General features: G+C 53.3%; 10 protein-coding genes across 10 annotated transcripts; 4 read left to right on the top strand and 6 right to left on the bottom strand.

Annotated features, from left to right (window-relative positions):
- Positions 1–349: 349 nt before the first annotated feature.
- Positions 350–2,988, top strand: MYCGRDRAFT_109887 (uncharacterized protein; the record flags this gene model as incomplete). The annotated part of the gene is made up of 5 exons (XM_003851772.1): positions 350–360; positions 411–536; positions 586–1,348; positions 1,613–1,856; positions 1,928–2,988. The coding sequence occupies 5 exons, from the start codon at positions 350–352 to the stop codon at positions 2,986–2,988; spliced, it is 2,205 nt and encodes a 734-aa protein (XP_003851820.1).
- A 684-nt stretch (positions 2,989–3,672) lies between these two features.
- MYCGRDRAFT_73187 (uncharacterized protein) lies at positions 3,673–6,903 on the bottom strand (the record flags this gene model as incomplete). The annotated part of the gene is made up of 7 exons (XM_003851475.1): positions 3,673–4,791; positions 4,927–5,008; positions 5,059–5,303; positions 5,388–6,412; positions 6,470–6,549; positions 6,606–6,698; positions 6,781–6,903. The coding sequence occupies 7 exons, from the start codon at positions 6,820–6,822 to the stop codon at positions 3,761–3,763; spliced, it is 2,598 nt and encodes an 865-aa protein (XP_003851523.1).
- A 290-nt stretch (positions 6,904–7,193) lies between these two features.
- On the bottom strand, positions 7,194–8,046 carry MYCGRDRAFT_104881 (uncharacterized protein; the record flags this gene model as incomplete). Its single annotated transcript, XM_003851474.1, has 1 exon — positions 7,194–8,046. One exon carries the CDS (start codon positions 8,044–8,046, stop codon positions 7,339–7,341), a length of 708 nt encoding a protein of 235 aa, XP_003851522.1.
- Positions 8,047–9,072: 1,026 nt separating this feature from the next.
- On the bottom strand, positions 9,073–9,762 carry MYCGRDRAFT_93936 (uncharacterized protein; the record flags this gene model as incomplete). The annotated part of the gene is made up of 3 exons (XM_003851473.1): positions 9,073–9,157; positions 9,212–9,364; positions 9,419–9,762. 3 exons carry the CDS (start codon positions 9,760–9,762, stop codon positions 9,073–9,075), a joined length of 582 nt encoding a protein of 193 aa, XP_003851521.1.
- A 4,445-nt stretch (positions 9,763–14,207) lies between these two features.
- On the bottom strand, positions 14,208–14,954 carry MYCGRDRAFT_43109 (uncharacterized protein; the record flags this gene model as incomplete). The annotated part of the gene is made up of 1 exon (XM_003851472.1): positions 14,208–14,954. One exon carries the CDS (start codon positions 14,952–14,954, stop codon positions 14,208–14,210), a length of 747 nt encoding a protein of 248 aa, XP_003851520.1.
- A 657-nt stretch (positions 14,955–15,611) lies between these two features.
- Positions 15,612–16,376, top strand: MYCGRDRAFT_60039 (uncharacterized protein; the record flags this gene model as incomplete). Its single annotated transcript, XM_003851773.1, has 2 exons — positions 15,612–16,061; positions 16,188–16,376. Coding segments are annotated over 2 exons (630 nt in total), but the record flags the coding sequence as incomplete, so codon positions are not given.
- Positions 16,377–16,724: 348 nt separating this feature from the next.
- MYCGRDRAFT_44504 (uncharacterized protein) lies at positions 16,725–17,492 on the top strand (the record flags this gene model as incomplete). The annotated part of the gene is made up of 1 exon (XM_003851774.1): positions 16,725–17,492. A coding segment is annotated over one exon (768 nt), but the record flags the coding sequence as incomplete, so codon positions are not given.
- Positions 17,493–18,994: 1,502 nt separating this feature from the next.
- MYCGRDRAFT_93933 (uncharacterized protein) lies at positions 18,995–20,953 on the bottom strand (the record flags this gene model as incomplete). The annotated part of the gene is made up of 5 exons (XM_003851471.1): positions 18,995–19,180; positions 19,232–20,422; positions 20,476–20,593; positions 20,654–20,793; positions 20,846–20,953. 5 exons carry the CDS (start codon positions 20,951–20,953, stop codon positions 18,995–18,997), a joined length of 1,743 nt encoding a protein of 580 aa, XP_003851519.1.
- Positions 20,954–21,786: 833 nt separating this feature from the next.
- Positions 21,787–22,495, bottom strand: MYCGRDRAFT_43980 (uncharacterized protein; the record flags this gene model as incomplete). Its single annotated transcript, XM_003851470.1, has 2 exons — positions 21,787–22,392; positions 22,445–22,495. Coding segments are annotated over 2 exons (657 nt in total), but the record flags the coding sequence as incomplete, so codon positions are not given.
- A 451-nt stretch (positions 22,496–22,946) lies between these two features.
- MYCGRDRAFT_73173 (uncharacterized protein) lies at positions 22,947–26,027 on the top strand (the record flags this gene model as incomplete). Its single annotated transcript, XM_003851775.1, has 4 exons — positions 22,947–23,014; positions 23,212–23,374; positions 23,433–24,572; positions 24,723–26,027. The coding sequence occupies 4 exons, from the start codon at positions 22,947–22,949 to the stop codon at positions 26,025–26,027; spliced, it is 2,676 nt and encodes an 891-aa protein (XP_003851823.1).
- Between the last annotated feature and the right edge of the window lie 491 nt (positions 26,028–26,518).

Here is a 26,518-nt window from a genome sequence, read left to right as displayed (position 1 = left end):
CGTGAAGTGTCGTCGAACTCGCTGCCGCATGATGCTGTCCGTTTGCTGCAAGCATTCGTGCATGCGCCTTGGGGGCGGGACAGGTGAATGACACGAGCCACAGACTATCGCCGCGTAGAGTCTTGCAAGGTCTGCTTCACTTGTCATGTTGTGGTTGTAAACCCAGACATTCACAGATCAGAGTCACGCACCTTCGGGCAGAAGTGGAATCCAGTCCTGCTTGATAAGTATCGAAAGTTTCATACCAACAGGAAAGTCTCGGCTATCAATTCTCAAAGCGCGCTGCACATATCCTGCGACTACCTCCAGTGTCACGACTACTTCCCTCACGTCCTCTTCGAAAGAGATCATGGATCCAAGGTATGTACGCCAAATCCTCGCTGTCGGACGCTCCCTTAACATCACGACAGCCTGATTCTAGGCTCTGTTACCATCATGTTTGTCGGACAAGAACAGAAACAGTATGCTGTCCACAAGCAACTTCTTTGCAACAAGCTCGGCTACTTTCGATCAGCATACCGAACCAAGATGAGAGAGTGAGTGCCTAGATCCAAGCCCCGAATGGTGCACTACTGATTCTTTCAGGGCCACGGAAGACGTCTTCCGCTTAGAGGATGTTACTCCGGCGGCTTTCGAGTGTCTCATCGCTTGGTTGTACACGGGCCTCATTTACATCGATCCCAGTGGGAGCAGCAAGCCTTTGCCCACGGGCCTGGTTCCGGAGGAGCCAAACGGGGACGACGAGTACATTCCTCCGCCAGCGTCCGGATCAGGCGATGACACGTCCATAACATCCGACGATACCGCAGAACCCGCGGTGAACGACATGGATGATTTCGTGGCATCAGCCCTCCGCTACGAAGAGATCAAAGGGGGTGCTCGCTCGCCGACTAACGCTTCGATAGAGGCGTCCACTGACCCGGGCAATCTACTCGCGGATCATACGTTCCCAGGCTGCAAGGCATCCGAGCTCGATGCTTACCAACTTCAGGTTCTCATCGCTTTGCACGGAAGCCGAACGGACTCGCAAATAGTCGACAGGGTTCTCCAGTGGCAGCAAACGCTGGAGGAGAAGCTTGGAGGCGACCGCGAAGAAGCGATGGATGGCATGAAACACGGCGAAACCGGAGATGACGGAGAAACCGATGTGTTTGATCGTCTCGTTGAGTTGTTCGTTCTCGCAGACCGCTTCGACAGCCCCGAACTTCGCGCCAAGCTGCCAAACGCTTTCGATCAAGAGATTGCTGTACGGAAAGACTTCACCGGAGGGCGCGGCCTCCCCACTTTCGAGACTGTCACCAGGGCTTACGAGAACACTCCCGAGTCATCTTGGCTACGCGCTTGGTTGGTGCGTGTGTACTCAAGCATATGGGCCCCTCGCTGTGACAGCCCGGACCAGGTCTCAGCTCGACGACAGCTTCCATTCGATTTCTTGCTGGATGTCGCAGTCTGCATGGCTCATCATGCGGAATTCTCTGCCGACGATATGGCTGATGACGCGGAGGATGTGGAAATGTTGTAGAGGAATACGATGCAGATCACCGTGGGTGTGCCCTTAGGAAGGCTGCGAGATATCTGTTTGTGAGGGCGTTGACATGTGATAGACTATTAGGCTGATATGCGAAAATGGCAATTCACTCTCAAAGCTCCACTCCTTTCACGTGCCAGTGACGTCGACCCTCCAAACGCAGCGCTGCCACCACCTCATCTCGCTTCACTCGACAATCTCACCCTCCGCGCCAACTTTGCGCATCAACGATACTCGACATTCTTCAACACCGCTGAAGCGCGGATTCGAGGAGCATGGCGTTCACCACCACGCCGCTCGTCACAAATTTCGGACTCGACTACACCAAGTGCACTGTCGCAGAGCTTCATGGCTTCATCGCGAACAAATGTGGCACGGCCACCATCACTTCCGACGAAGTTGTTTCGACCATCGAAGCGCTCGGCGACCCCACCCTAGATCCACAGGACATCAACTTCTGCATCACAGTGCTGAAGAACCTCGACAAGGCGGCTCGGTTCAGGTTCCTTGACCTGCACCCTGAGCTCAGATTGCTGGTGTATGAAGAGCTTTTGGACTTCAGCAAAGAGAGTGAGGGCCCATGGAAGAGCACGTGGCCGCAAATATTGGCGACCAACAAGCAGATCCACAATGAGGCGGGCAAGATTCTTTACGACAATCTTGACACGACGACTTTGATCCGCATTTCGGAACCCCGTTTCTCGGAATCTGTCGGTCGTTCCCGGACTAGACCTGTCCGTGGCCTTCACACCCCCGTTAGTCGTCGCATACCGACTGGATTTGCGATGGTCGGCCCGCCAGTCCGCCACGAAAAACCATTTTCCATTTTACGTCTGGGCATCTCCAGCTCTATCAGTGCGCCGCATATCATCGGGATCCATCAAGCCACCAAGCTCTATCCGGTCCATACTGTGCGAGCGAGCCGTGTGCTGATGGCGCTATCCAACTACGATGCTGCTTTCCGGCACTTCTACTCGCTCCCGGCACTACTTCATCAATCGGGCTGCTCCATTCTTATTCTCAAGATATCGCATGAAAAGGAGCAAGAAGAATATGGCCCAGAGGGCCGGACGGTGATAAGTCGCGTGCTGTTGCGAACCTCGACTGGCTCCGTGACCGTCATTGTCCAGGGGCGGGCATGCGAACAATTGTACTCGCTGAGTTCTAAAATCGCATCGGACTCTTTTCTGGCTTGGCTCGACGTTGAGAACGAAGTGTCAAAGATCATCGATCTCGTGGAACAAGCGGAAGTACCATGCTCAGGGTTGAGGACGCTGCGCACATGTATCCGAGCACTACTTCCGAAGTATCCAGTGGGAGACCATGAGCAAGCATGGTTAGGTCGAGATATCGTTGAAGCTGTCTCTAAAGCAAAAGGCTTTCTGGCCACAGGAAGATGGCAGCAGATAAAGGCAAAGGCGGAGGAGGTATTAGCGAGCAGAGCAGGTCCAGCGGAGTAGGCAAACTCCCAGAAGCTGCGATTCTTCGCCTTCGACGAGCGGACCGGTCACGTTGGTGAAGAGCAGGCTTGTTTAGTGGGAATGGCGAAGGAAGAGGCAACCGCTAAGCTTGAAGCATCGAGTCTGACAGAACTTGGCTATCTTGGCTACGGGAACAGAGCGACGGCAATCTTCAAGAGCAATATGCGGTAAAGAATCTCATATGTGTTGGCATCCGCGGCCGTGTGGCTCGGTCGCATAGCATGGCAAAAATTGGTTTCCCAACTGCATGACATGCAAACCCTCACTAGCGTGTCATCAACGTCTTCTGCGCAGTGTCATTCCTGTTCGGTGCTCAAACAAAGCGACCCACTCCGCAAACAACCGAACCTCTAGCACCACGATACTTAGCATCGATAGGGAAGCCGTGAAGACCGCCTCCTCACGATGTGATGTCGGCGGTGAACTGGCTTCGAAAGCATCGGGGCATCTATAACAGCGAGGACAGATGTCGGATGCTTCGCGATATCGTTGCTATGAGACGCCGTGAGCTCTTAGCTTTTAAACGGGTGTTAGGAGTACCATACTCAATGGAGGTTATGCGTCGTGGAGCGCAAGAGATGCAACATATGGCGTTGCGCACGAGCCCGAGCGCAGAATCACAGCGTTGGGAATTTGATGGGATGAAACAGTGTGATAATAACATGCCACCTCCAACTGCTCTTCTATACAACTGTGTCCCTAGCGAATGGGTATCATAATGTACAAGTATCCAACTTACCACACTAATCCCTCAAGACTTCGCCACATAATTCCCATTTATCAACTTTCTCACCGCAGGGACGCCGCTCCACCCCGTCGCCGCACCGCCAACGGCATCCTCGTCCGCGAACGGATCCGCGCTACTATCGCCCGCACCAGCCAGCTGACTCACGCCCAGCGGACTACCCAACCCTCTCGCATTCTCACCCGAGATCTCCCACCGTGCCTCGATGCTACCACCTTTGGCCTCAGAATCCGTAGCGAAACGAGCGAGGAGCTTTTCGGGCGCAGCACCAGCAGTCAAAGTTACCTCTCCAAGTTGCCAGTAAATAACATTCTTGTCGCGAACGAAAGTGCCAGTCGGCCGGGAGAGGCAGGAAGAGCCTTTAGCTCCTTCCAAAGTGAGGGCGATGAGGACGTTGGAAAGGGTCAAGCTCTCGCGGCCTTGCAGTGCGAATGCTGGGTTGAGTGAGTAGCTGACGATGACGGAAGCCTGGGTCGGCTCAATTTTGTAGGCTGGAACGAGGAGCAGAGGAGCGTGGGTGTTTGCATCGTCGTGGCGAAGCTGGTACTTGAACGCGATTTGGGTCTTGGCAATGTTGCCGAGATTGACGGTGTACTCGCCTTCCTTGTCGAGATTCTGACTGATAAAAGCTGGGTTCGGGGCGACCTTCTCCAGACGTGAGAATTGGTCCAGTCGAATCGTCTGTGATGCCGGAGGGGAGGTGGCGTCTGTGGGAGTGTAAGCCAGAGCAATCTCGCCAATGAGAGAGGACGTCGCAATCTGTCCCTGATCGAAGCGAGCGGAGACTGTCTCAATGATGGACGAGGTGAGACCTGGCTCGTGGAGATCAGGATGCCTCATGCCTTGACTGGCCGTGCTGCGACCAGAACGAATGGAATTGCTGTCGCCAGCCTGTTCCGAGTTGAGTGCTCTCGAAGAAGGACGGAACGGTATCTGGGCGTCCGAGGCGGGTGAGAAAGGTGAAAAACTGCTAGCAGTTGGCGATGTAGGGCTTAGGCCACCGGAAGGCGACTGCACAAGTGAAGGTGTAGAAGACTCTGCAACCATCGGCATAGGCTGAGAGACAGGACTGCTGACCGAAGGGTCAAGCCTTTCGGCTGTTGCTGATCGCTCCGCTGCTTGCGATAGCGTGCCGGTGGTGAGATCGGTCGAGCTTGGCGGGCTGGCGAAACCTGTGACCGCAGCACTGTTGCGAGCGTCGCGACGACCGCGTACTGTGCCTGCTCGGCGTGCACTAACTGCTGGGGGTGCTTGCTATACCTCTAATTAGTACCGAAAGTTCACTCAAGCGTGGTCTTACTTACAAGCTTCGTGGCCACGCTTGCCAATGCGGCATCTCCACCCTCTTCTTCAATCGGCGCATTGCGGATGTTGACGTTGAATTGAGGCGAGCCGGCCTCCGCAGCAGCTTCCGCCTGAGCCTGCGAAATTGGATCAAGATTTGAGGGCGGAACTGAGAAGCCTTCGTCATCTCTCTGAGTCTCGGCCACAGGAATCTGAGGCAGTGGCTGGTTCGGGTATGGCTGGGAAGGCGGCGGATATGGCTGCGCTTGTTGTTGCTGAAATAGCTGTGGTGCGTGTCGTGGAGACGGTTGCGGCGGCTGAAGATCGGCAAGATCTCCTTGGTGACTACCGTTGGGAAAGTTTGTGGCAATCGGTGAATGAGAGCTCGTCGCAGTCGAGTTGCCGTTCAGTGTCGGGATAGGGCCAAGTTGTGGAGCTCCAGAAGAACTCCTGGCGGTTCCTTGACGGGTTTCGGGTGTCTCGAATGCCTCACTGCCCAGACGTTGAGGTGAACGAGGGCGTTGCGAATTGTTTTCTTCCTGCGGCGGCTCCAAAGAATACGACTCCTTGCTTCTTCCAAGTCTGCCAAATGGCGAGGACTTCTGCTTTCGCTCAGGTGATTCAGCCGTAGATGGCAAGGGCATGGCCGGCAATTTGCTCTCCCTCCTTCGAGACATGACAGTACCAAGTCTTCGCAGACCCTTCAATCCTCCCTTTTTCGGCTCTTCCGAAACCTGGCTCGTGGCATCGTCCGGTCTATCTCGGCTTGGCGGTGCCGCGAGTGAAGAGCTCGTTCGATTGGGGCCAGAAGAAGAGCCGGGCATGAAGCTGTTCCTGGGATTCGCGTTGGCAGAACTTGGGTTTTGTGCCATGGACATAGCTCGTAGCACGAATGTCTGGATCTCATCCTGTGTCTCCACATTGAGCAGAACATTCAAGCACTGCTCCGGCGCAGTGCTGCTCTTCTGTATTTGATCGGCCTCGAGGGTTTGTAGCTGCGTCAAGAGATCACGGAGATGATTGCAGCGTGTCTCGTCCAAAGACTGCAAATCCTTGAACACATATGGAGCTTGCGAGTTCCATTGAACACGAGCATTGTCCACGTCTGATTGCGCATCGGCAACCTTGTTTGCATCCGCCTTTTCGCCCTTGACCCGTAGCTTCTCCACCTTTTGCTGGCCCTTCTCGACCTCTTTCGCGAGAGAGTTGAGGTTGCCTTGAACGGTCGTCATGGCCTGCATGTCGCGATTGTTGGTGGCATATTCTCGGAGTGGTCGCTCAATATCGGCTTGTATCCTCGTTGCAAGGCCAGTATGGGACTCGGCGAGAGTTTCCAGCGAGCTCGTCATGGTATTCCATGGTACCGTGAAAATACTACGCGCCGCGTTAGTTCGTCCCACCCAGCAGCATTGAAAGTCCACTGCTTCTTACCCCAGGTCTGCATCGTCCACCTTTTGTCTCGCCAATTTACGCAAGCCGGCTGCATATTGCTCTTCAAGTCGAGTCCGCTCCTGCACCTTGTATCAGCCTTGTCGCAGCTGTGAGGACAAACATTCTTTCAACTCACTTGCAGCCAATCCGCAATGGTAGTATTCAACCTCCCGACCTGGCGCACACGATCGTTAAGAATATCAGCCGCCTGAGCAGGCTGTAATTGTTGCTACGCATTGGTTCAGCATCGCATCGCATCCGGCGCATCCGTCGAGCTCTTCCACCCTTGCATCGGAGCATGTTGCACTCACCAGCAAGCCGGGGTAATCTGGCCTGTCCATACTGTTGGCCATGGTTGCCGACTGTTTCAGCGATCATACACGGACACACAAAGAATAATTTGGAGCAGAATGAGAGGATGAGTGAGCGTGAAGGCGGTGTGTGTGGTGGATGGGTGTTTCAATGACTTGTGTCAGAGTAGTTCTATTGGAAGCTGGGTTGCGGCTCTTCCCTCGGCCAGCACAGCGATCGTCAGTGCCGACTTCGATGCCACATTTCTGTTCTTCCATCAACCTTTCGCACCCATCGGGAAACAAGGCACTTTTGGTCAGTGAGAGCGCACGAAAGTCCGACTATTGGCACGGCTTCACACTCGATCTCAGTCTGGTCGGGAGCATTTGGCAGAGCATTCACTCAAACTTTGACGAACAGCAGAGGACAAGTTCGATCAACCATGCCATTTTGATTTTACAATACAGTGACTAATATACAGCGTTGCTCATTACCAGCCATTTCCTCATCAAGAAGTCCTCCAAATCAATCGTACCCTAAACGCCTTCGGATGTGTGCTGGTCATTGCCATGAGCGATCTACTCGATGGTGATGCGCTTCGCCGACGGAGCCTGAGCTTTCGGAATCACAATGGACAAAATGCCATCCTTCAAGCTCGCCTTGACATTGTCCTGGTCGACACGGGTGGGGAATGCGAAAGTTCTCGCAAATTCGCCGACGCTACGCTCTGAGACCCAGTAGCGAGACTCGTTCTTCTTGGACTGCAGCTGTTCGGACTTCTGGACCTGAGTGCTGGATGATCCAGAGTTGGCACCCTCGTCCTCGACCGAAGGCTTGTGGTAGTGACCGTTGTTGGATTCACCTTGGGTCAGCTTGCCCTGCTCGACTTCGCCTTCGATCAGACCAGCTGGGCGAGTGCCTTCTTCGCGGTGGTGTTCAGTGCGACCCTTAATGGTGAGAGTCTGCGCGTCCGAGAACTCGATGTTGATGTTCTTCTGGTCGATGCCTGGGAGTTCGCCGTGGAGCTCGTAGTTCTCCTTGTTCTCCTTGACGTCGAATTTTGGAGTGAAGCTGCGGAAGGACTTGGAAATGCTGGAGCCTCCGTCCTTGCTGGCAACGTGGGTGGCATAGTCGTCCATGAGGCGAAACATGGGAGCGAACTCGCCGAAGAAGGGAGAGCTGTTGCGAGAGCTGAAGAGAGACATGTTGCGAATTGGTTGGTGAGTGTTGCAGACGCGGATGACTTGAGGTAGTCGTTGGCGTGTTGTGGATGTGATTCTTTGCATGAATGTGTTGCTGATTGTTGTTCTGATGGGAAGCAGACTACCTCGCCGGCGGCCCTACCTTTATACCCTTCGACGGACAAGGATTTCGCCATGCTCCCCTCCAAGAATTCGTCAGCATGGTCGACGAGAAACTGCTGGAGAGTGCTGAGAAACTGCTAGATGTTCGTTGCTGATGTCGAATCCTTACCAGAAGATTCGAGTACGAGCCACGGAAGTCTTCAGTACGACTGCTTAGTAATGAGCGCTTCCCGAATAGGAAGGAGTGAGCTATGCCAAACAGAGAAGGCGACCCTACAATCACGTGCGCGACTGGCTCTCGTATCGGGCAGCACTCAGGCATCACTGCACTGACTCGCTCTGTCTCCTGCGGCACGTATGGAGACTTCAAGAACCTTGCTAGCCAAGAGCGATCGCCGCTTCGCCATTCATGGGCGGCCGGTGGACGAGTTACTGGTCGAAGCACACGGCCGTCGCACGAGATGGGATGATTGTGTTGCGTCCACGCATCTGCGATATACCATGGATGCCGTCGAACGGTAAGGAATACACCGGGCGGTCGTCAAGTCATAGGCGGCGGCACGCAGAAGATAGCCGTGAAGGTTCAAGTTCGAAAGGAACAAAAGCGCCGGTTAACGAGGCCGAGCGAACTGAGTCAGTAACTTTATTAGAGACCATTCTGTACATGATCTTCCACCCATCGCTCCCTCGAACGCAGCAAAACAACGCTAGCAGAGTCCCTACAGCCGCGCGGCAAACCACAACCCTGCCGCACCAGCAGATCGACCGGCAGTGGTAGTTGACGGAAGCATGCCCGTTCGACTACTGCAGTCTTCGAGACAATCGGCAGTCGCTCGCATACGCCAATGCAAGGTACTCGCGCATGGGCCAGTAGCTGGTGAAGCTTGTTCAAACTTCACTCGTGTCGTCTGCGTAGCGGCACAGTGACCGTCGTAACGCTCTGGTACATTTTTGCAAACGGATGTCGTCTCCCAACTCCAGGCAATATTTTCTTGAATTGAGCGCAAATCAAAAGTCCACCGGTGCTGGGTATCGTCGACTTGCGGCACGGTACTGCTCGGGGTATTTTTCTGCTGCTCGAGCGTTCAGAGCACTGCAAGCGGTCAGTTTGGGACGGTTTCCGATTATCGAGACGCTTTCCACGTACTGCATTTTCTTCTGCGTGTATTCCAGATCTCGCTGGACTTCCTTCGCTGCTTTCATGCCCTCGGCAAAGTTCGCCCGGGTCTTTGCAAGCCGCGACCTCGCTTGTGCTTGCAGACCGAGCAGCTCACGATTCTTTGCATTGAGCTCGCCGGACCTGGCTGCTTGTCAGCTTTTGAATTGTTGACTTTGGATCACTGGCCTGTCTCACATTTGAGCCTGTCTCGCCACATTCTTGTCCATTGGAATAGGGTTGTATGCTTGCGAGAGCCGGTCGTTCATGTAGTCCAGAAGATCCACGCCGGTCGCACCGCTGGAGGAGTCGTACTCGCTGCCTCCGTAGTTGCTGGATGCGGACGAGTAGAGACCTGCCCCGGTGGACGAAACGCTCTCCGGTCGTTCCGGCGGTGAGGCTGATAGCTGGCTGTATCCAGACGAGTTACGACTGTGGCGAGGCACGTAAAGCTGCTGTGCATTCTTGCCCGGTACGTTGACAGGTAATGAGCTCGTCGGCTGGTATTGCTGATACTGGTAGTAAGGTGTTGCTGTAGACATGACGAATGTATGCTGAGAGGTGGGAAAGGTAGTGCGTGGAGAGATATAACACAGATGATGAATGTGGCAGGCAGATATCGAATGCAGGTGAAGGAAAGGAAGATGGAGGAAGAGCTCTCAACCTACCCTTTTTATACCATGATGGTACCTCCCACGGCAGTCAATGCTGCTGTCATGGTATCAGCGAGCACACCATGTTGCATGCACGATAGCGGGCATCTGAGTAGTTGAGCAAGCTCCATGCATGGGATGTCAGTGGTCTCGATAGCTGTGCTGTCCCATCGGGGGTGAGGGCAAGCTTGGGATAGGTAGATATGGCCGATACTTCGGGCCATGGCGAGATCTAGACATACATCAGTAGGCCGCCATTGGCTTTCTGAGAAAGCTAATTGCTAGCTGCATGTCGATTCTGTGAGCTTTTGTACCATCCACACAGCGTGGCGGGCCGGGGGAGAGGAGGATCGCGCAGCTCGCTCTCACATTGAGCGGGATTGGACACTGCAAGGTTGTGCAGAGCTCTGGTCTGCAATGCGAGCATTTCCCGACAGCCTAGACCATGAGAGGCAAGGAATGCTTCCTCGACCAAGAAGAGAGCATGGCATCCATGTCGATGTAGCCCCGCTCGCGATTCTGCGAGTCGGATGTGTTGGCGGAAGAGGGAAAGGAAAGGGCCATGGTCGAAGTAGAGCCAAGGACGCCACCAAAAGCGAGGGCACGGCACTTTGCACTGTCCACCAGGTGGTGACGGAACACAGCATAGCGGTCTGGCATGTAGACGAGCTGTCAAACGTGTGGCCATGCTGTGGATGTCATCGTTCGCTGCGGTGTGATGCCGTGCTGAGAGAGGAAGGCCGACGTCGAAAGTTTGGGCTCGAAGACGGACGATCCCGCCGCAAGCTGATTGGTGGGCATACACGCGGCCGCTTCGGAACTCGCACTTCCCTCTCGTCACAGGACGAAGCATACTTTCTTTTACCACACTCACCGACAGTCGAGATCGTGCATTATTCGACATGCATCATGCTGGTTCACGTCGTCTGTTTGACGCAGATTTGCTGGACTGTTCCCGATGGCAGATCTGCCCGCAAGGTTGCTCGTGAGACTTATGGAAGGAGCGAGCTTTGCAATTGGGCTTCAATACATTCGCAGGCCTCATGGTGTCGGGCATCGCTGCACGCCGAGAAACGTGGCCTGTTGCTATCCTGGGTGATTGACATGTACCGCAACGTCCACTCGGCTGCGGTGCGATTATCGGATGCAGAGTCGCTCGTCATGGTGCTTTGAAAGTGCATTCCGCCGCTGCTGTGACAGAAAACGCTTGGGCAGGGGATCACTTGCCGATAGACACTTCCTACCAGTCGTTGAAGCTCTCTTTCTGTTCTCACATCTATGGAGTTTGCGGCTGAAGGCAAAGCATTCCTTTTTGAAGAGTATTCAGGAATGCCGCTCTGCTTTTCATCGCGTGCTTCATCGTAATCAAAATCCATGCATTGCTTACCGTCAAGCTTCATCTGCAGTTTAGAAGCATCTCAATGGGAAGAAAATAGCGCCCTTCACAGATCTCCAAGTTCTCGAAGGTCTGCTCCTGGGAAGCGCACGTCGCACAGAACCAAACTTGCGTGCGCACGCATCATCATGAAGATCGCAATGCTTGCAGCAACCTTCGCACCACCTCCACTTTCGAATCGCTCGTCCGAGCAACTCCGTACGATGGAGAATCGGGCTCTGCATTCAAAGCAAAAGTTGAGTTTGTGTTCTTGGCAACATTCGACTTGACGACAGGCAGCAGGTCACACGACAGCATTTGTGGAACAGGAAGAGGAAGATGTGACCGTTTTGGTCGCTTCATGCAAGATTATTCGCCGTCGATCCATGCTCACTCGTCTGGCGGGTGCGAAGGAAAGGAAGACAGAAGTAACATTCTCTCAGTACCACCGTCCCAGCGCTCATGCTGTGCGACCAACAGGCCAGCAAAATGCTCCGGGCTCGTGCTTCAGCAAAGATGGCCTTCAACCACATGGAGACATGAGGTGAAAATTTAAATGGCAGGACGTCGTCCTCAAGCCTGTTACCTCCGTGCTTCCGCTCAAACTGCACCATCTAAGCCAACCGAGAGCGATACCTGTACGGTGAAAGTTGCGCAGAAAATCAAGGAGATGTGCATCAGAACCGTTGTTATCACGATCTTGTCGGCAATGTGTCTCTATGCTGTCGTGTAAAATGCACCGCACGAGGTAGGCCTGATTGGTTTGGTTGGAGTTTTGCACATTGAGCGGAAGGATGGAGATAACGGCTCTCAGATTCGGACAAGTATCAATCTCCGCATCTAAGCCAGATCACGCAGCGTCAGCAACGTTTATCAACACAAAAAGTTACATTCCAAGGTAGGAAAAGTTACATTCCAAGGTAGGAAAAAGAAAGCTCTCACGCTCATCGTGTGCGGCGAAAGGGGTTCTGTTCGAGAAATTAGCCCAAGCTCCGTCCGTGGTGGCGAAGTTTTCACTCACTGAACCCTTGACTGTTGTGAACATATTAGAATGCGAGGATTGAAGTTGTAGCATGAAGTGTGGTTCCTACCCTCCCGTTTGAAATTTTCGAACCCGATTTTGCCCCTTCGCAGGCATCAGATATGAATGGGAAACGGGCGTGCTAACCACTGCACCACCGCCGCGGCGATTCGTTGAGGGCGGAAGGCAGCACTTCACTTATAAAGGTGGGCAGTGAGCGGAGCGGGGCGGTGATGGCGGAAGCCGTCGGACAGGTGCATGGGATAGACGATTTGGTGACACAAGACAGATCTTGTGTCAAAGCCGTACCTTGAATTCTTAGCCCCTTGCCAAGAGGTCATTCACATCGACAGCAGCATCCTCCAAAGACCTTCATCCTTTCCCAGTCCAATGTCCAGGCGCTCACGTCTCCTTCATCCGGTGTCCAAACGCCGACTTTCCAAGTCCACACTCCTGAACCCGAGTGACATCGTCATCAAGCTGCATTCATCTCCATGCCCATCTGCATCTCACTCATCAAAGCCAACACTTTGGGCTCCAAAATCCACGCTTCCAAGAATCTCAAATCTTTCACCAAATCCTCATCCCCGCGCCTCCAACGTTTGGACTCGATGGTCTTCTCCACAGAGCGCAACATGCCAGCTAGCCGCTTACCCACCACGCTGGTGTCTTTGAGCACGTCGAGCACCTTCTGCACCTTGGCTCTGACGTCGCGATAGAGTGTGAAAGGGTGCTCGATCATAGTTGAATTTGCGTGTCGGGAGAGCATGGATCTCTCGACCTGATCCGGAAAGCCGCGTAGTGATAGGGTGACGGCGGGAGTAAGTCTGTCCAGGGGCCAGAGAATACCATTGATTACGATGTCGTCTATGGGGCCGGGAAGGTCAGGTATCGTGCCACTCGAGATGTTGAATGTCACATCCAGTGTCTTGAGGTTGGCTCGAGACGCCGCGATAACAGCAGCTAAGATGTGGTGTACTTGGTTGAATTGCTGTGACGAAAAGGGGCGCCTCAGAAGATGGTTGTTCTCTTCATCGGCTTCGAGATTGATTGCCAAGGAGATCTTGTGAATCTTTGACAACGCCATCGGGAGGGTTTGGCTGAGAGTCCAGGCTGGCACGATGTCGGTGTAGAAGCTGTTGATGGCGTTCAGAATTGTGATATTGCCAATGCTCAAAGCTGTGTGCGTGCAGAAGTCGTGCGTCTTCAAAGCAGTCGCAGTAATCCGTATAGGCATGGTCGAGCGAAGATACAGCTCTTTCTCTGCTTCAGCATTGATAGCCTTGCTAGTCGTAAGTATACGCGGACAGCGACATCCTTTGCCATCGTGCTTGTTGCTGTTGCTGAAGAGCTCGGCGTACACGACCAATCTGAGCTCGATGGGCAGATCCAAGAATCGGAAGATGGCTGGTCGTCCTGGCTCTTCATGTGCGCCGATCGTGCGGCAGCAGTCTCGTGGTTGAGGGCTGTCCCGACGTGCGAAGTCCTTGGTGAAGTCTCCCGTGCCATGAGCGCTGCAGACTGGGTTTGCCACGCAAGAAGCCATAACAGCACTTCGAGGTTTTGCGATATGTGAAGAGTGTCGGGAAGGCGAGGTTGTGCCATTGGAGACGGGAGAGAAATCGTACTCATCGCCGGGAGTGAATGGGACACTCTTCCACTGATAGCTTCTCACACCCAGTGAAGCTCCTGTACTTCGACTGACCAATGGGCATCATCCCGTGCGACCAGATCAAACGTCCCAATGAGGACGCAAACGGATTCGACCTGAAGCCGGTCTGAGTATCGTGGGACCGTTCTTTGAAGTAAAGTGGACTTGAGTTCGACCAGCACAAAAGACAGATATTGTGAGATCGGACCCGTGACGTGCTTGGTGATGTGATATCTCATGCCATGCGTTCCCGCAACGTGAAGGGCTGTTCAAAAAAGTGCTCGTCATTATATCCGCATGCCTTTGCTCCTCAACAAGTTCACCATAGCTCCGGCCTGAAAGCCCATCCATTCCATCGTTCCACTCGCTGCACTGCCAACCGTCCTCAACTCCTCCAACCTCCGATCCAGAAATTCCTCCGTATCTCTGAACTCTGTGCTTTGGTCTGTCGTCTGAAAGATCTCCGTCGCCGCATAGATTCCCGATAAGTTCGCACGCTTTGTATACCATGAGCTGTCGACGCTCACGTCTCCAGCAAGGAACCACATCTCATCACTCAGCAGACCCAGCTCTTTCAGCGACGGCCGTAGATTCTCCGCTAATGACATGAGACCCAGCGCTTCTTGCCATCTGCCGACGACACCTGCCTCCGCATTCGCCCGTAGACGCTCAAGAACAAGACTGCGAACCTTTCGGCCAACGCCAAAGTTTTCCGGGAATTGTATGCGGTCCTTGAGAGTGTAGCGTTGTGTGACGAGATGGTAGAGGACGATTTCGTAGGCGCCTTTTGGGAAGAGGTTTGTGGAGATGTCGAGGTAGCCGGTGTCGCGGGCAGCGAGCGTGAGAGCTTCTTGTGTGAAGCCGTGCGTAGGCACGTAGTTGAGTGCGGTGGATAGGATTTTGGACTCGGTCTCGCGATAAGGCGGTGGTTCGGTGTGTTCGTAGGAGTGATAGAGAGCGCGGGAGGTGGTAGGATGAAGCAGGAGTGGTCGAAGCGTTGCTGGAGCACGGAGTATGGTTCGTAATGAGGCCATTGTGAACAGGTTGCGGCGTAGTATTCTGCTCGTGGCCGGCGTTCTTTCGTGGTTTGAAGCACAATCGAGGCGACTAGCTGACTTCTGTTCAATTGCAAGTCCTCCCGGCGAGATGAAGTCCAGAAACAACGATTGGACAAGCGAACTGCTACGCTAAGATCTTGTCGACTGATAGGGGGAGAAGTCCGATGTACATGACGGGTGGATGATGCTGGCGGAAGAGTGTCTCAAGAAAGTACAGTCTGATGAGGTCGAGGACGTCAAAGTTGAGCGATCTGATTGGCTTCCGCTAGTTCTGCGCTAACTTATGTCTCCAACGTCAGGACAATAAATACCCTCGCCCCTTCCTCGGACACGCCTTTCCACATCCCAATTGTCATGGAACTTTGCCAACTTGATCATCCCTCGCTAAGGAATCGCGAACGACGCTTTCTGCGACGAGTCACTTCCATCGTCACCACTGACATCGCCATGCCTTTGTCACCATGTCTCTCGGCAGCGGCGTCTCAGCGCCAAATGCAGCATGGTAGCTTCGGCATGCATAAGCGCGAAGGGCGGGGCCACACATACACAAGATCTCATTGAGGTGTTGGGTCGTCTCGCATTACGCGATGGTTCGGATTTCAGCACTTCGTCCGCGTAACCTTGATCCAAGGCCGGACCGCAATGCGTCTCTTGAACGTCCACACCTTGGCCTTCCACTCCTTTCACTCCGCCAGCACACCCAGATATGCTATCGCTTCGCACAGATGGGTCGCAGGCACCGAGGCCGCGATCAAGGATGTGGAGAAGCAACGGAACACGGAGTCTCTAGGCTATCAGAAGGTGCTCCGCTTCCTGCGGTACGTGCGAGAACATGTGCCCGGAGTGGAATGGCTTTGGATCGACACTTGCTGCATTGACCAGAAGAGCAGCCAGGAAGTCTCGGAAGCGGTGAACTCGATGCTCAAGTATTACTCGCGGGCGGCCGTATGCTTGGCTTATTTGAGGGACGTGTCGCATTGCTCACTTGAAGCCTTTGAGACGAGTGAGTGGTTCACCCGAGGATGGACTTTGCAGGAGCTACTAGCACCGTCCCTTGTCATTTTTCTGTCAAATGATTGGAACGTTCTTGGCCATAAGGGGCGACTGGATCCCATCGATGGTCGCTCCATGACCATTGGAGCATCATTGGAAGCCACGATTACTAAGATCACCAGTATCCCTCCAGATATCCTGCACGATTATAACAAGAGCAAAACGCTCAGCCTCGAGCAGAAGTTCACCTGGATGGAGGGACGAACAACCACGCGCGAGGAGGACATGTCTTACTGCCTCTTTGGCATTTTCGAAATCGCCATTGGATCCAATTACGGCGAAGGACTGGAGAATGCAAGGAAGCGTCTGCTCAAAGCCGTCACTGAAGCCGCGGCGGAGAAATCTACGTCCCCGCTCCTTCTCGGCACAATCCCTGAAACGTCTACCGCAGATTCTAGTACACGGGACCTCATCCAGAAACGCAGCACTGAAGACAGCATCCATATGCTCCTGAAAAGTCTCCACTTCCCTCAAATTGACAGCCGCAAAGACCAAATCATTACCGCTCATCAGGGAACTTATCAGTGGTCGCTCATCTCGAGCCAGGCGAGCGATGTCCCCTGGGACAATATGGTCAATTGGCTTGGTGAGAGGGATGCTGTCAGTCAGATCTATTGGATCAATGCCAAGCCTGGAAGTGGGAAGTCTAGTCTACTCAAGTTCCTCGACGACAATCTTGCACTGGACCAACACATGGTCCCTTGGGCCGAAGGTTTGACAGTCCTGCGGTTGCGATACTATTTCTGGGGTCCTGGCAATACTCTGCAACATTCGCTGGAGGGACTCATGCGGACCTTGCTTCATCAACTGTACCAACAGCTGGACAACAGGTTCGTGCAGTATGTGCCTCATCACAAGTGGACATCAGCGCAAACATCTCGTGGTACCACTCTGAAGTGGACGGTATCTGAACTCCGGGAGTCCTTGAGGATAATCCTCTCGTACGTTTCGAGGTCTTGTAGAGTCTTGTTCATATTAGACGGCTTGGACGAGATCGACGGTGATGAAGACTCGCGAGACGACCTGGCTCAGTTCGTGCAAGAGCTTGCCCGCTGGCATGGCGTCAAATTGATCGTCTCAAGCCGTCGCTGGACAGTTTTCCAGGATGCATTTGCCACATGTCCACAATTGCGTTTGGAAGACCTGAATTATCAAGACATTCGGTTGTTCGTGGAAGGCCAACTGCAATCGAACGCGCGGTACCAACAGATGGTAGCTCACGAACCTCGAGCTGTACATCTTGTGGCTCAGTTGACCTCCAAAGCGGAAGGCGTCTTCCTGTGGGTCCGGCTGATCATCAAGGAGCTTTTCCGCGGCATTCGAGATGGCGATACCTATGCAATGCTTGAGTACCGCGTGCAAAGTCTACCCAGCGATCTGAGCCAATACTTCGCCCAATTGTTCGATTCCATTGAACCACGTCACCGTCGCGAAGCATGCATATTCTTCCAAATCGCGCTTCAACGCGAAACTGAGTTTGATAGCTTACAACCTCTCCGATTGCTCGACCTCCTCTTTGTCCCATCTGCGACCTCGGACTTCGCTCTTTCTCCATCGTCGGATGATTACATCAAGATCTTCGCTGATCCTTCTGCGCTCGCCTATCGCCTTGATTCTCTGCTCCGCAATCTGCTCAGTCGTTGCAAAGGCCTCCTGGACTGCCACTTTCGCCCAGGTTCGACAGATGCCTATTTCAACTTCGAAAACGGTGTCCACTTCCAGGATGAACAGGCAGAGATGAGCGATATCGAACGTATCAAACTGCTTTGGGGTCTTGCTCCTCCGCCGACTTTGTCTCGCGCCATTTCCACTCTGCCACCCAACCTAGTCTCCCTGTTATTGAAGCACAAACATGTCATGCTCGACTTGCAGGTCGACTTCATGCATCGTTCGCTGAGGGATTTTCTTCTCGAGCCATCTTCCCAGGAATTCCTGGCTTCTCATATCGGAGTGCTATTTGATGGTCGAAACTACCTGCGTAACGTACGGCTGACGCAGATCCGCATGGTTCTTGATAATGGCATGCCGCCTCAGCTAACAGTCGGACTGGCGAGCTACTTCATCTCCTCTCTATCCGTCGCTACTTTCCGGCGAGATCCCCGCAGTGTGCTATTCGCACAAGCCTTTGAGCCGATGATCGAGTATGTTCGCAGTGCAGCCAGAGGCGACCAGCCATGGTACATAAATTCGTCGCTCGACGGTTGGGACTTAGAAGGCAGTACGTTCCTTTCACTCGCGGTCGACTTTGGACTCATCGCGTATGTGGAGCAAGCTCTCACGTCCGAAAAGATTCGGGAGAAAAGAGACAGACCGCTACTCGACTACGTTCTCCGTCCTCGATTTGCCGGCGAGGCTTCGTACCATAGTGTGGGACTACAGGCAGCAGCACCGGAGCTCGTCAGACGCCTCATTCATCTCGGCGCGGATCCTAATGAGGAATTTCAAGGAAGCTCGATCTTTGCTCTTTTCCTGTCGTTCGTGATGAGCAATCTCGACAACAAAGGGAACACTGACGAGGATGTGCGTTCCGAATATTTATCGTCACTCGAAGTTATGCTTGAGGGTGGTGCAGGGCTAAGGCTGTCGCACAGAGAGCTGGCGATGCATAGCCGGCACGGCATCAATGGCGCCTGCCGTAATCCTTCTCTTTTGATATTCTCTGCCCGTTGGAAGAACCTGGAGCACACTCGTGGTGGAGTTGACACCCTGGATCTCTTGAAGCGGATGAGGCCGGTCTTCGGAGACGGTATTGACAGGTCCATAGCATTGGTTGAACAGAGAATAGCTCTGGAACGACAGGAGCCCAGGCGGCGAGCACAAGCCAGATCGTCCGGGAGGCGGAAAACCAACGTGGTCGACTGAACGATGACAGGTTGGATTATAGTTGATAGCTCAGACTGAATTGTAATGGCTATCCAAGATGAAGGTCAATTCGGGATCGACTGTCGTCGATGGAATGCACATCATGAATCCTCGAAGTCGTTCAAGTGCTTGAAAGTCCTCCAAAAGAACACTCCCGCCACTAGGGCAACCATCGCAAGGCCGATATACATCCACAATAGGGTAGGATCCACTGCCAGCGGGCTAATGATTCCACCCATCACGGCGCCAAAGGCCGTGGTGAGGAGAAACATGGACATTATGAACGACTGTTTCAAGTCAGTATCTCTTCATCACATCGCAAAAAGGTCGTGACCCACTTTCATGCTGGCCGGGGCTTGGGTAAATGCATACTCAAGCCCTGTTACGGCCGCAAAGATCTCGCTCAGACCAATGAACAGAAACGCCGGCACCTGTGCTGCCACATGCACCTCGTTCGGACGATATCTGCCCTCCGGCAATTTTCCCGCATCGCACGCCAAAGGTGCGGTGTAGCAAGGACCAGCATTATAGATGGCCCTCTGCACAAAAGCCGCATACGCCATAGCCGCTGCAGCGAAGACAAAGCCGGCGAACATTCTCGTTATGGGCTTGAATGCAATGCCAGCTTTGCGAAGGGCAGGATAAAGAAAGCGGTCGCAAAGCGGTATGAAAACAATGATGGTCAAAGGATCGATGTTGGACATGACATCGTTGGGTATGCCGTGGAGTTGCATTTGTCCGGCCTGAGACACGAGATTGTTGACCATTTGGCCTTGCACAAGCCAGTAGACCGGGAAGAAGAGGAAGACCTTGCAGGCTGACAGAGCGCGGCGGACCTCTTCGACAAAGACACCGTCCCATGGGACATTGAGGCGGGTGCCAGGAGTGGTATGAAGGTACTCGGGTTTGGCGGCGTCCAGACTCCGATTTTTGAGCCCAATCCAGCATACACGGAGGGCTTGCGGGATGACCGAGCCTTTGGGAGGGTGCATGATGTAGTTCTCCTTGCCCATGATCAGAGTGGCGAAACCGGCGAGGAAAGTGAAGAAGCAAAGCAGGTAGGCAGACCAAAAGCCGATGTGGAGCTCCATGTTGGTGGTAAGGATTGAAGAGAGACTGCCGATGTTGATGCACATGTAGAAGACCATGTATATGCGCTGAATCGTGAGGGCAGGGTCGACGATGACTCGTTCTCCGCGAGCTGTTGTGCGAACGAACTGCTTGGTGGTGATGCATTGCTCTGCGATCATTGGAGAGACATTGCTTTTGATGCCTCCAGTCCCGAGTCCGATCACGATCATGGCTGCCACGAGTCCGCCTAGAGCGTACCCGTTCTCAATGGCGATCGGGAGGGAGGTGAGGAAGAGTATGAGTACTCCCACGGCATAGATTATCGAAAAGTAGTAGATCGTCCAGTATTTCCCGAGGAATGAATCCGCAATGACAGCTCCAAGGATGGGCGTAACATAGCACCAAAATTGGAAGAAGTTGGTGAGGGCTGTAGCTCCTTTCTGATCCAGGCCGATAGCCTGTTGGCATGAAATCAGCAACGTTGCACAGTCTCATATAGAGGAAGACTTACTCCAGGCAATCCGCTTGGGTCATGATACGAGTTCGAGATGTAATTCTGGAAGGGTCCGCTTATGCCATAGTATGTGAATCGTTCACACAACTCCACGATGGCCACAAGAAAAGCCGCCCTGTTTGATTCGTCAGTGGCACGCGATCATTGGAGCTTCGTCCATTACTGTACTACGCACCAAGGTAGACGATCGGCTACCTTCCGTAGCGTTCGTAACTCTTCTTCGGTCGGTCCATCTCCTACTGGATTATTCACTGCATTACCGTCGAAGTCCTCGGATTCAGGCACAGTATCTTTGAAGGCATCATTCGCGACGATCTGTACCAGGTCAGCTGCAAGCTCACCATAAATTCGCGTATTAGAAACGTACTCGCCGCGAGGATCCAGTCACCGGTTGCCCAACAAGCTCGTACGTTCCTCGATCGGTCGGGCTTTGCGCGGAGGATGATCCTGCGGCCCAGCGGCGGAAGAGGTCCATTTCCTTCCACAGACCTCGACAGCTGCCATTCACCACGACTAGCTGAAGATCTCGTCCTTGAGATGACACTTGCGAGACAGAATCAAGCCATCCATAGCATCGCTTGATCCATGCTTTGCTATAGCGAAGTCTTTGGGTCCATGCTGTCGACTGTTCCCAGGGCAAGGAGTGACTTGGCAAAGCTGGACAAAGACTTTTGACAATGCCGCGATGAAGAGCTCTCAATAGAAATTCTGTATGTGTTCGACGTGGAGTACAATGTTATCGAGGCAGCGCATATATGTCAGTGGCGAGTCTTGATGGTTTGGCGGTGCAGGTAGATGAAACGTCAAGTTGTGCTCGAGGGAATGCCTCAGGCTCAAAATCAGAAGGAACAAACAACGCAGCATGAGAGGAGATGAGCTGGGACAGACATTGCGTCGTTTGGCGAGACTCATGGATTGCAGCAGGGCGTCTTCTATTCAAACCGCTCGTGGCTCGTAATGACTGAGAGTAGAGCAAGGGCCGACTTGCTGCTCTGTAGTGCCATGCGCCGGTCGTCCCCTCCGGTACGGCCATAGCTTGCAGGCTCGGCGACATGTGAGCGCCATGCGGCATCGCCAAAGCACCCTTGCTGTCACTGCCTCTCCGTCTACTCAGTATTCTGGTCTTTGGTCATGCCGTCTGCAATGTCTCCGACCGAGTTGAGTTGTACCGCACCACCTTCCGTTCCGCTTTTCTTTCCTCCGCCGCCCTTGCTGCCGCAACCATCTGTTCGACCGCCAGTTCTACGTGTTCTTGACGTATATCATATGCCACACTGTACCCGGGATATCACGCTTTTCCAATAAACCTCATATAGCCCACCTGTAACTGGCATATCGTCCAGCCGTTTCTGATTTCCTGATGATCTTGACCACCTGGCTTCTCCTCAAGCCCAAATATCTCGCCATCGGATCGTCCACGCGAATCCTCGGTAGCTGCGTCTCTTTCAGTCTGTACCGCTCCAGCAGTCCACGCTTTTCTTCCTGGCTCAATAGAATGTGCTTGGGCACGAGGTCGTGCTTGCTGATGTTGACGAGAAGGTCCTCCTCGCGAAAGATTTCCATGACGGTCGGCAGGACGGAAGGAATGATTTTGAGCGCGGCGCTTGTTGGTGCGACCTGGGTGACGAAAATGCCCGTGTAGTAGTTCTTTTCGCTCAGCAACTGCGCGAAGTTCTTGATGTGTTTGATTCCGATATTGCTCTCATTGGAAAACTCGACGTGAATGTTTCCGATCTCTGCCTCTTTCTCGGGTTGGTTGGGTCGTGTGAAAGGCGTGTATTTTTTGATCATGGCTGCGGAAGGTCGCGCTGTAAAGGCCATTTTCGTTCGCTGCGGGACTCCGCTCTCGTCGGCATATAGGCTACGGAATTCCTCCAGACTAATGTTGCACTCCGCCTCGGTCAATTCGTAGCCCTGGGATGGTCAGCATATGATTGTTGCGAAGTTCTGATCAGCAGGCGCATACTCTGTCAGCGCACATCTGCTTCGTGGTCCGCAACACACGCCATAGCCTGGACCTGCAACATGTCAGTGGTATTCAGCAGAATGTCAGCAGGTAAGCATACAGTTCGCGGGAGGCCTCGTCCGACATGTTTGCGCGTGGATCTGGAAACGTGTAGTTGAGGATGGTGATGGAGCGATCTTTGAGATGCGATTTCCTCAAGAGTGGAGCCCTACCGGGTTATAAGGTTTGCACTACGCATCGGAAGCGGCAGCGGGAGCGGGGCCATAGCTTCCTGGTTCTGGTGATGCTGGACTACGCCTGGCCAACTCCACGAAGCATTTAACTTTGGGTGACTTCTTGACTGAGAACTGCACCTTCTTATTCTTAATCTTCGACCGATCAGCAAAGATTTTTACCGATGACCACCGAAAACGAGCGAGCGAGAGACTGGAACACATCGAACCGGGGCAACACGCGGTAGCCCGGGCGGGAATGAGGAGCAGCTCACGAGCAAGGAGTCGAGATGGATAGTAGCGTGCAGCGTTTGCTGCAGGACAAGTTCTATGAGAAGCGTAAAGCAGGAGCACTGGAGTAAGACACATCCTTCTGTTCGCTACAACCTCTATCCTTCCGCTGCATCTATGCATGGGCATCATGGCCACACACAAGCGCCGGACAGATCATATGGGCAGAAGGCCGTCAAATCCAGACTTCTGCCCATATCAAGACGATTACAATGTCGACATGAAAGGAAGTGAAGAAAAGGCACTGATTCAGCTTGCTCGCAGACTCGAATCAGCCATTCGTAACGCCTCTGCTGAGAACAACCAGGAGCGAATATCGAAGATTGTGTGGCAGCTTTGCCACGACTATGCATATGCGGTCCATGCACCACATGCTCGTAACGGAGGCCTCATCGGATTGGCGGCCGCTGCAATAGCTTTGGGAGCAGTAAGCAACATGAAGATCTTCCCATACCTGCTGCTGTGGTCACGCTGACCTTCGTCAGGATGTGGCTCGACACTTGAAAGAGATCATTCCACCCGTTCTGGCATGTTTCTCAGATCAAGATGCGCGAGTGCGGTATTACGCCTGCGAAAGCATGTACAACATCGCCAAAGTGGCCAAAGGAGAGATTCTGGTTTACTTCAATGATGTGTTCGATGCGCTGTCGAAACTGGCCGCCGATACAGAGCTCTCGGTGAAGAATGGCGCAGAGCTGCTGGATCGACTGGTCAAAGACATCGTCTCCGAGTCAGCTGCGACCTACGCCTCGATCGTCTTGCCAGAAGCTCAAGAACAATCGCCAGACAACAGTGTCGAGCTCCCGCACGCCTTCAGCCTACCTCGTTTTATCCCACTGCTGCAGGAAAGAATCAACGTGCAGAATCCATTCGCCCGAACGTTCCTTGTGTCATGGATCACACTCCTGGATCAGATTCCTGACCTTGAATTGGTTGCCTATTTGCCTAGTTTTCTTGGTGGCTTGTTGCGATTCCTCAGCGATTCGAACGAGGACGTTCATACGAGTACCAAGGTCGCGTTGGACAGATTCTTGATTGACATCAAGAAAATTGCGGCAGTCAAGAAGAGCATCGCAGAGAACAAGAAAGAGAGGATTGAGACGGGACGGAAGTTGAGCGACGAATTGAGCCAGACAGCTGACAGTGGTGCTGATACCGTCGAGTTGGACGCGGAGCAAAGTCGTGAAAGTCGCGAGAATGGCGAGGTACGACCGCTGGAAGGCGAGAACGCTGCAGATGACGATCATGCAGACGGAGCCTCATCATTCACTGCCGCGGACGAATTTGAGCAAGAACACAGAGGAGTGCTCGAGGATGAGTGGGTTCCAGGCCAGGATGCAAACATTGACTATCAGCGAATTCTGGAAATTCTCGTCACGTTCCTCGCCGAGTCTCGCCAAGAAGAAATCCAAGTAACCACTCTCAAGTGGATCGAGACATTCATGGAAATCTGCCCAGAAGATATCCTTTGCTTCACTCCAAAATTACTGCAGCAGCTCCTGCCAGCATTGTCGCACGAAAGGGAGCATGTGAGCCAAGCTGCACACAGGGTAAATCAACTGCTCATAAGCTACATAATGGCTTTGCCTGATGATCCTGCCAAATCGAACGGTGGCACGACTGACGTCTCATATCTGGCGCCTCCGTCAGGTTTGGCCAATGTAGCGTCGAGTATACCGACTCTGCGAAATCCAAGAGAACAAAGCGTGGGCGACAAACGTGATTCTCTAGGTGCTGGGAAGACCGCCCGGAGACCGCAGAGCCCAGATACTGAGGAGAGATCACGCACACCACAGGTTGCTACCCCTGAGCCCCCGGTCGATGAGAGCGAGGCAGCCGAGAAGGCTCACACGGATCTGGACTACGAAGCGGCTGTAAGCGCACTCACACTTCAATTCCTGCACGAGCACGAGGCGACGAGAGTAGCAGCGTTGGCGTGGCTCATCATGTTGCATCGCAAGTCACCACGCAAGATCCTTGCGATCCAAGATGCCACTTTCCCAGCTCTTCTGAAGACACTTAGCGATCCGGCGGAGGCCGTCGTCACGCGCGACTTGCTCTTGCTTTCGCAGATCAGCAAGAGTAGCGACGACAGCTACTTCAGCTCATTCATGGTCAACCTGCTCAAGCTGTTCTGCACGGATCGGCGACTTCTCGAGCAGCGAGGGAACTTGATCATCCGGCAGCTTTGTTTGTCCTTGTCAGCAGAACGCATCTACCGAACCATGGCAGATTGTTTGGAACGAGACGAAGATGATATCGAATTCGCGTCCATCATGGTACAGAACCTCAACAACAACTTAATTACAGCCCCAGAGTTGGCAGACTTGCGGAAGAGACTTCGAAACCTCGACACCAAAGACGGGCAGACCTTTTTCACAGTGCTGTTCAAGGCTTGGTGTGTCAACGCCGTCGCCACCTTCTCCCTCTGCCTTCTGGCACAAGCATACGAACAGGCATACAATCTGCTCCAAATATTCTGCGACATCGAGATGACTGTCAATATGCTCATCCAAATCGATAAACTGGTTCAACTTCTGGAGTCGCCCGTTTTTACGTACCTTCGGATGCAGCTCCTCGAACCGGAACGGCATCCCAATCTCTACAAATGCATGTACGGACTGCTCATGCTGCTCCCACAATCGAGTGCCTTTGCAGCTCTCAAGAATCGACTCAACAGCGTGTCTGCGATAGGCTACCTCCATATCGGTAATCGCGGCCAGCAATCCAACACACCAAGCTCGGTCAGCACGTTCGAGCGCCAAAATCGTCTCAAGAATAGAGATGAGGGTGGAATCAAATGGACAGAACTCCTGGAGAAGTTTCGTCAGACTCAAGAGAAATTGCGTCGGACTCAACAGCGTCAACTTATGAAGTCGCATGGTTTGGAGGAACAAAGTTCGCCGCAAAGTACCACCAAGTCTGCCGGGCACGCGGTTCAGGACAGACCGCGTCCTGGCTCGGCACAAGAGATTCTGGCCAGAGGTGGTTCTGCGCAAGGACATGCGAAGGGAAAGGGTAGCTTGAGTAATCTTGGACGGTTCACGAGTGGGGTGAGGACTGCGAAGACGAAGAAGTAAAGCATGGCGGCTGTGCAATGTGTACGAGTGGACTCTTGGACCAGCATGGATCGGGATCTTGCATTCTTAAAGTGTTCTACTAGACAGTAATATAGGCAGCTGCATCACGAAATCATGAGCTTTTGTTAGATCGATGCGCAATTACTTATTCGGTTCAAGAGCAAGGAACGAAAGTTCGCTCCTGCCTCAGGCCACATTCCAGCATGTGAATGCCGATCGCTCTCGCCCATTCGCGACGCGCGCTTCTCTCTACTCGACATTGCGACAACCCTCATCACACTGGACAAAATGCTCTCACGATTTCAAGCGAGCTATCAGCGGGTAGAAGTCAGCTTGCAGAAGCTCACTGACTCCATTGCGGCATATAATCCGTCCATTACCGCAGCTGATGAGCTCGTCGCCGCGGACGAGGCCGTCAATGCCAACATCGATCAACGTACGTAGGACACATACAACAGCATGATGAGAGATTGCGTACTCACTCTCTCATT

This window comes from Zymoseptoria tritici, chromosome 6, assembly GCF_000219625.1.
Source record: "Zymoseptoria tritici IPO323 chromosome 6, whole genome shotgun sequence".
In the NCBI taxonomy this organism is placed as follows: Eukaryota; Fungi; Ascomycota; class Dothideomycetes; order Mycosphaerellales; family Mycosphaerellaceae; genus Zymoseptoria; species Zymoseptoria tritici.
The sequence above is the reverse complement of the archived record's forward strand: the minus strand, read 5'-3'. Positions and strand labels throughout refer to the sequence as shown.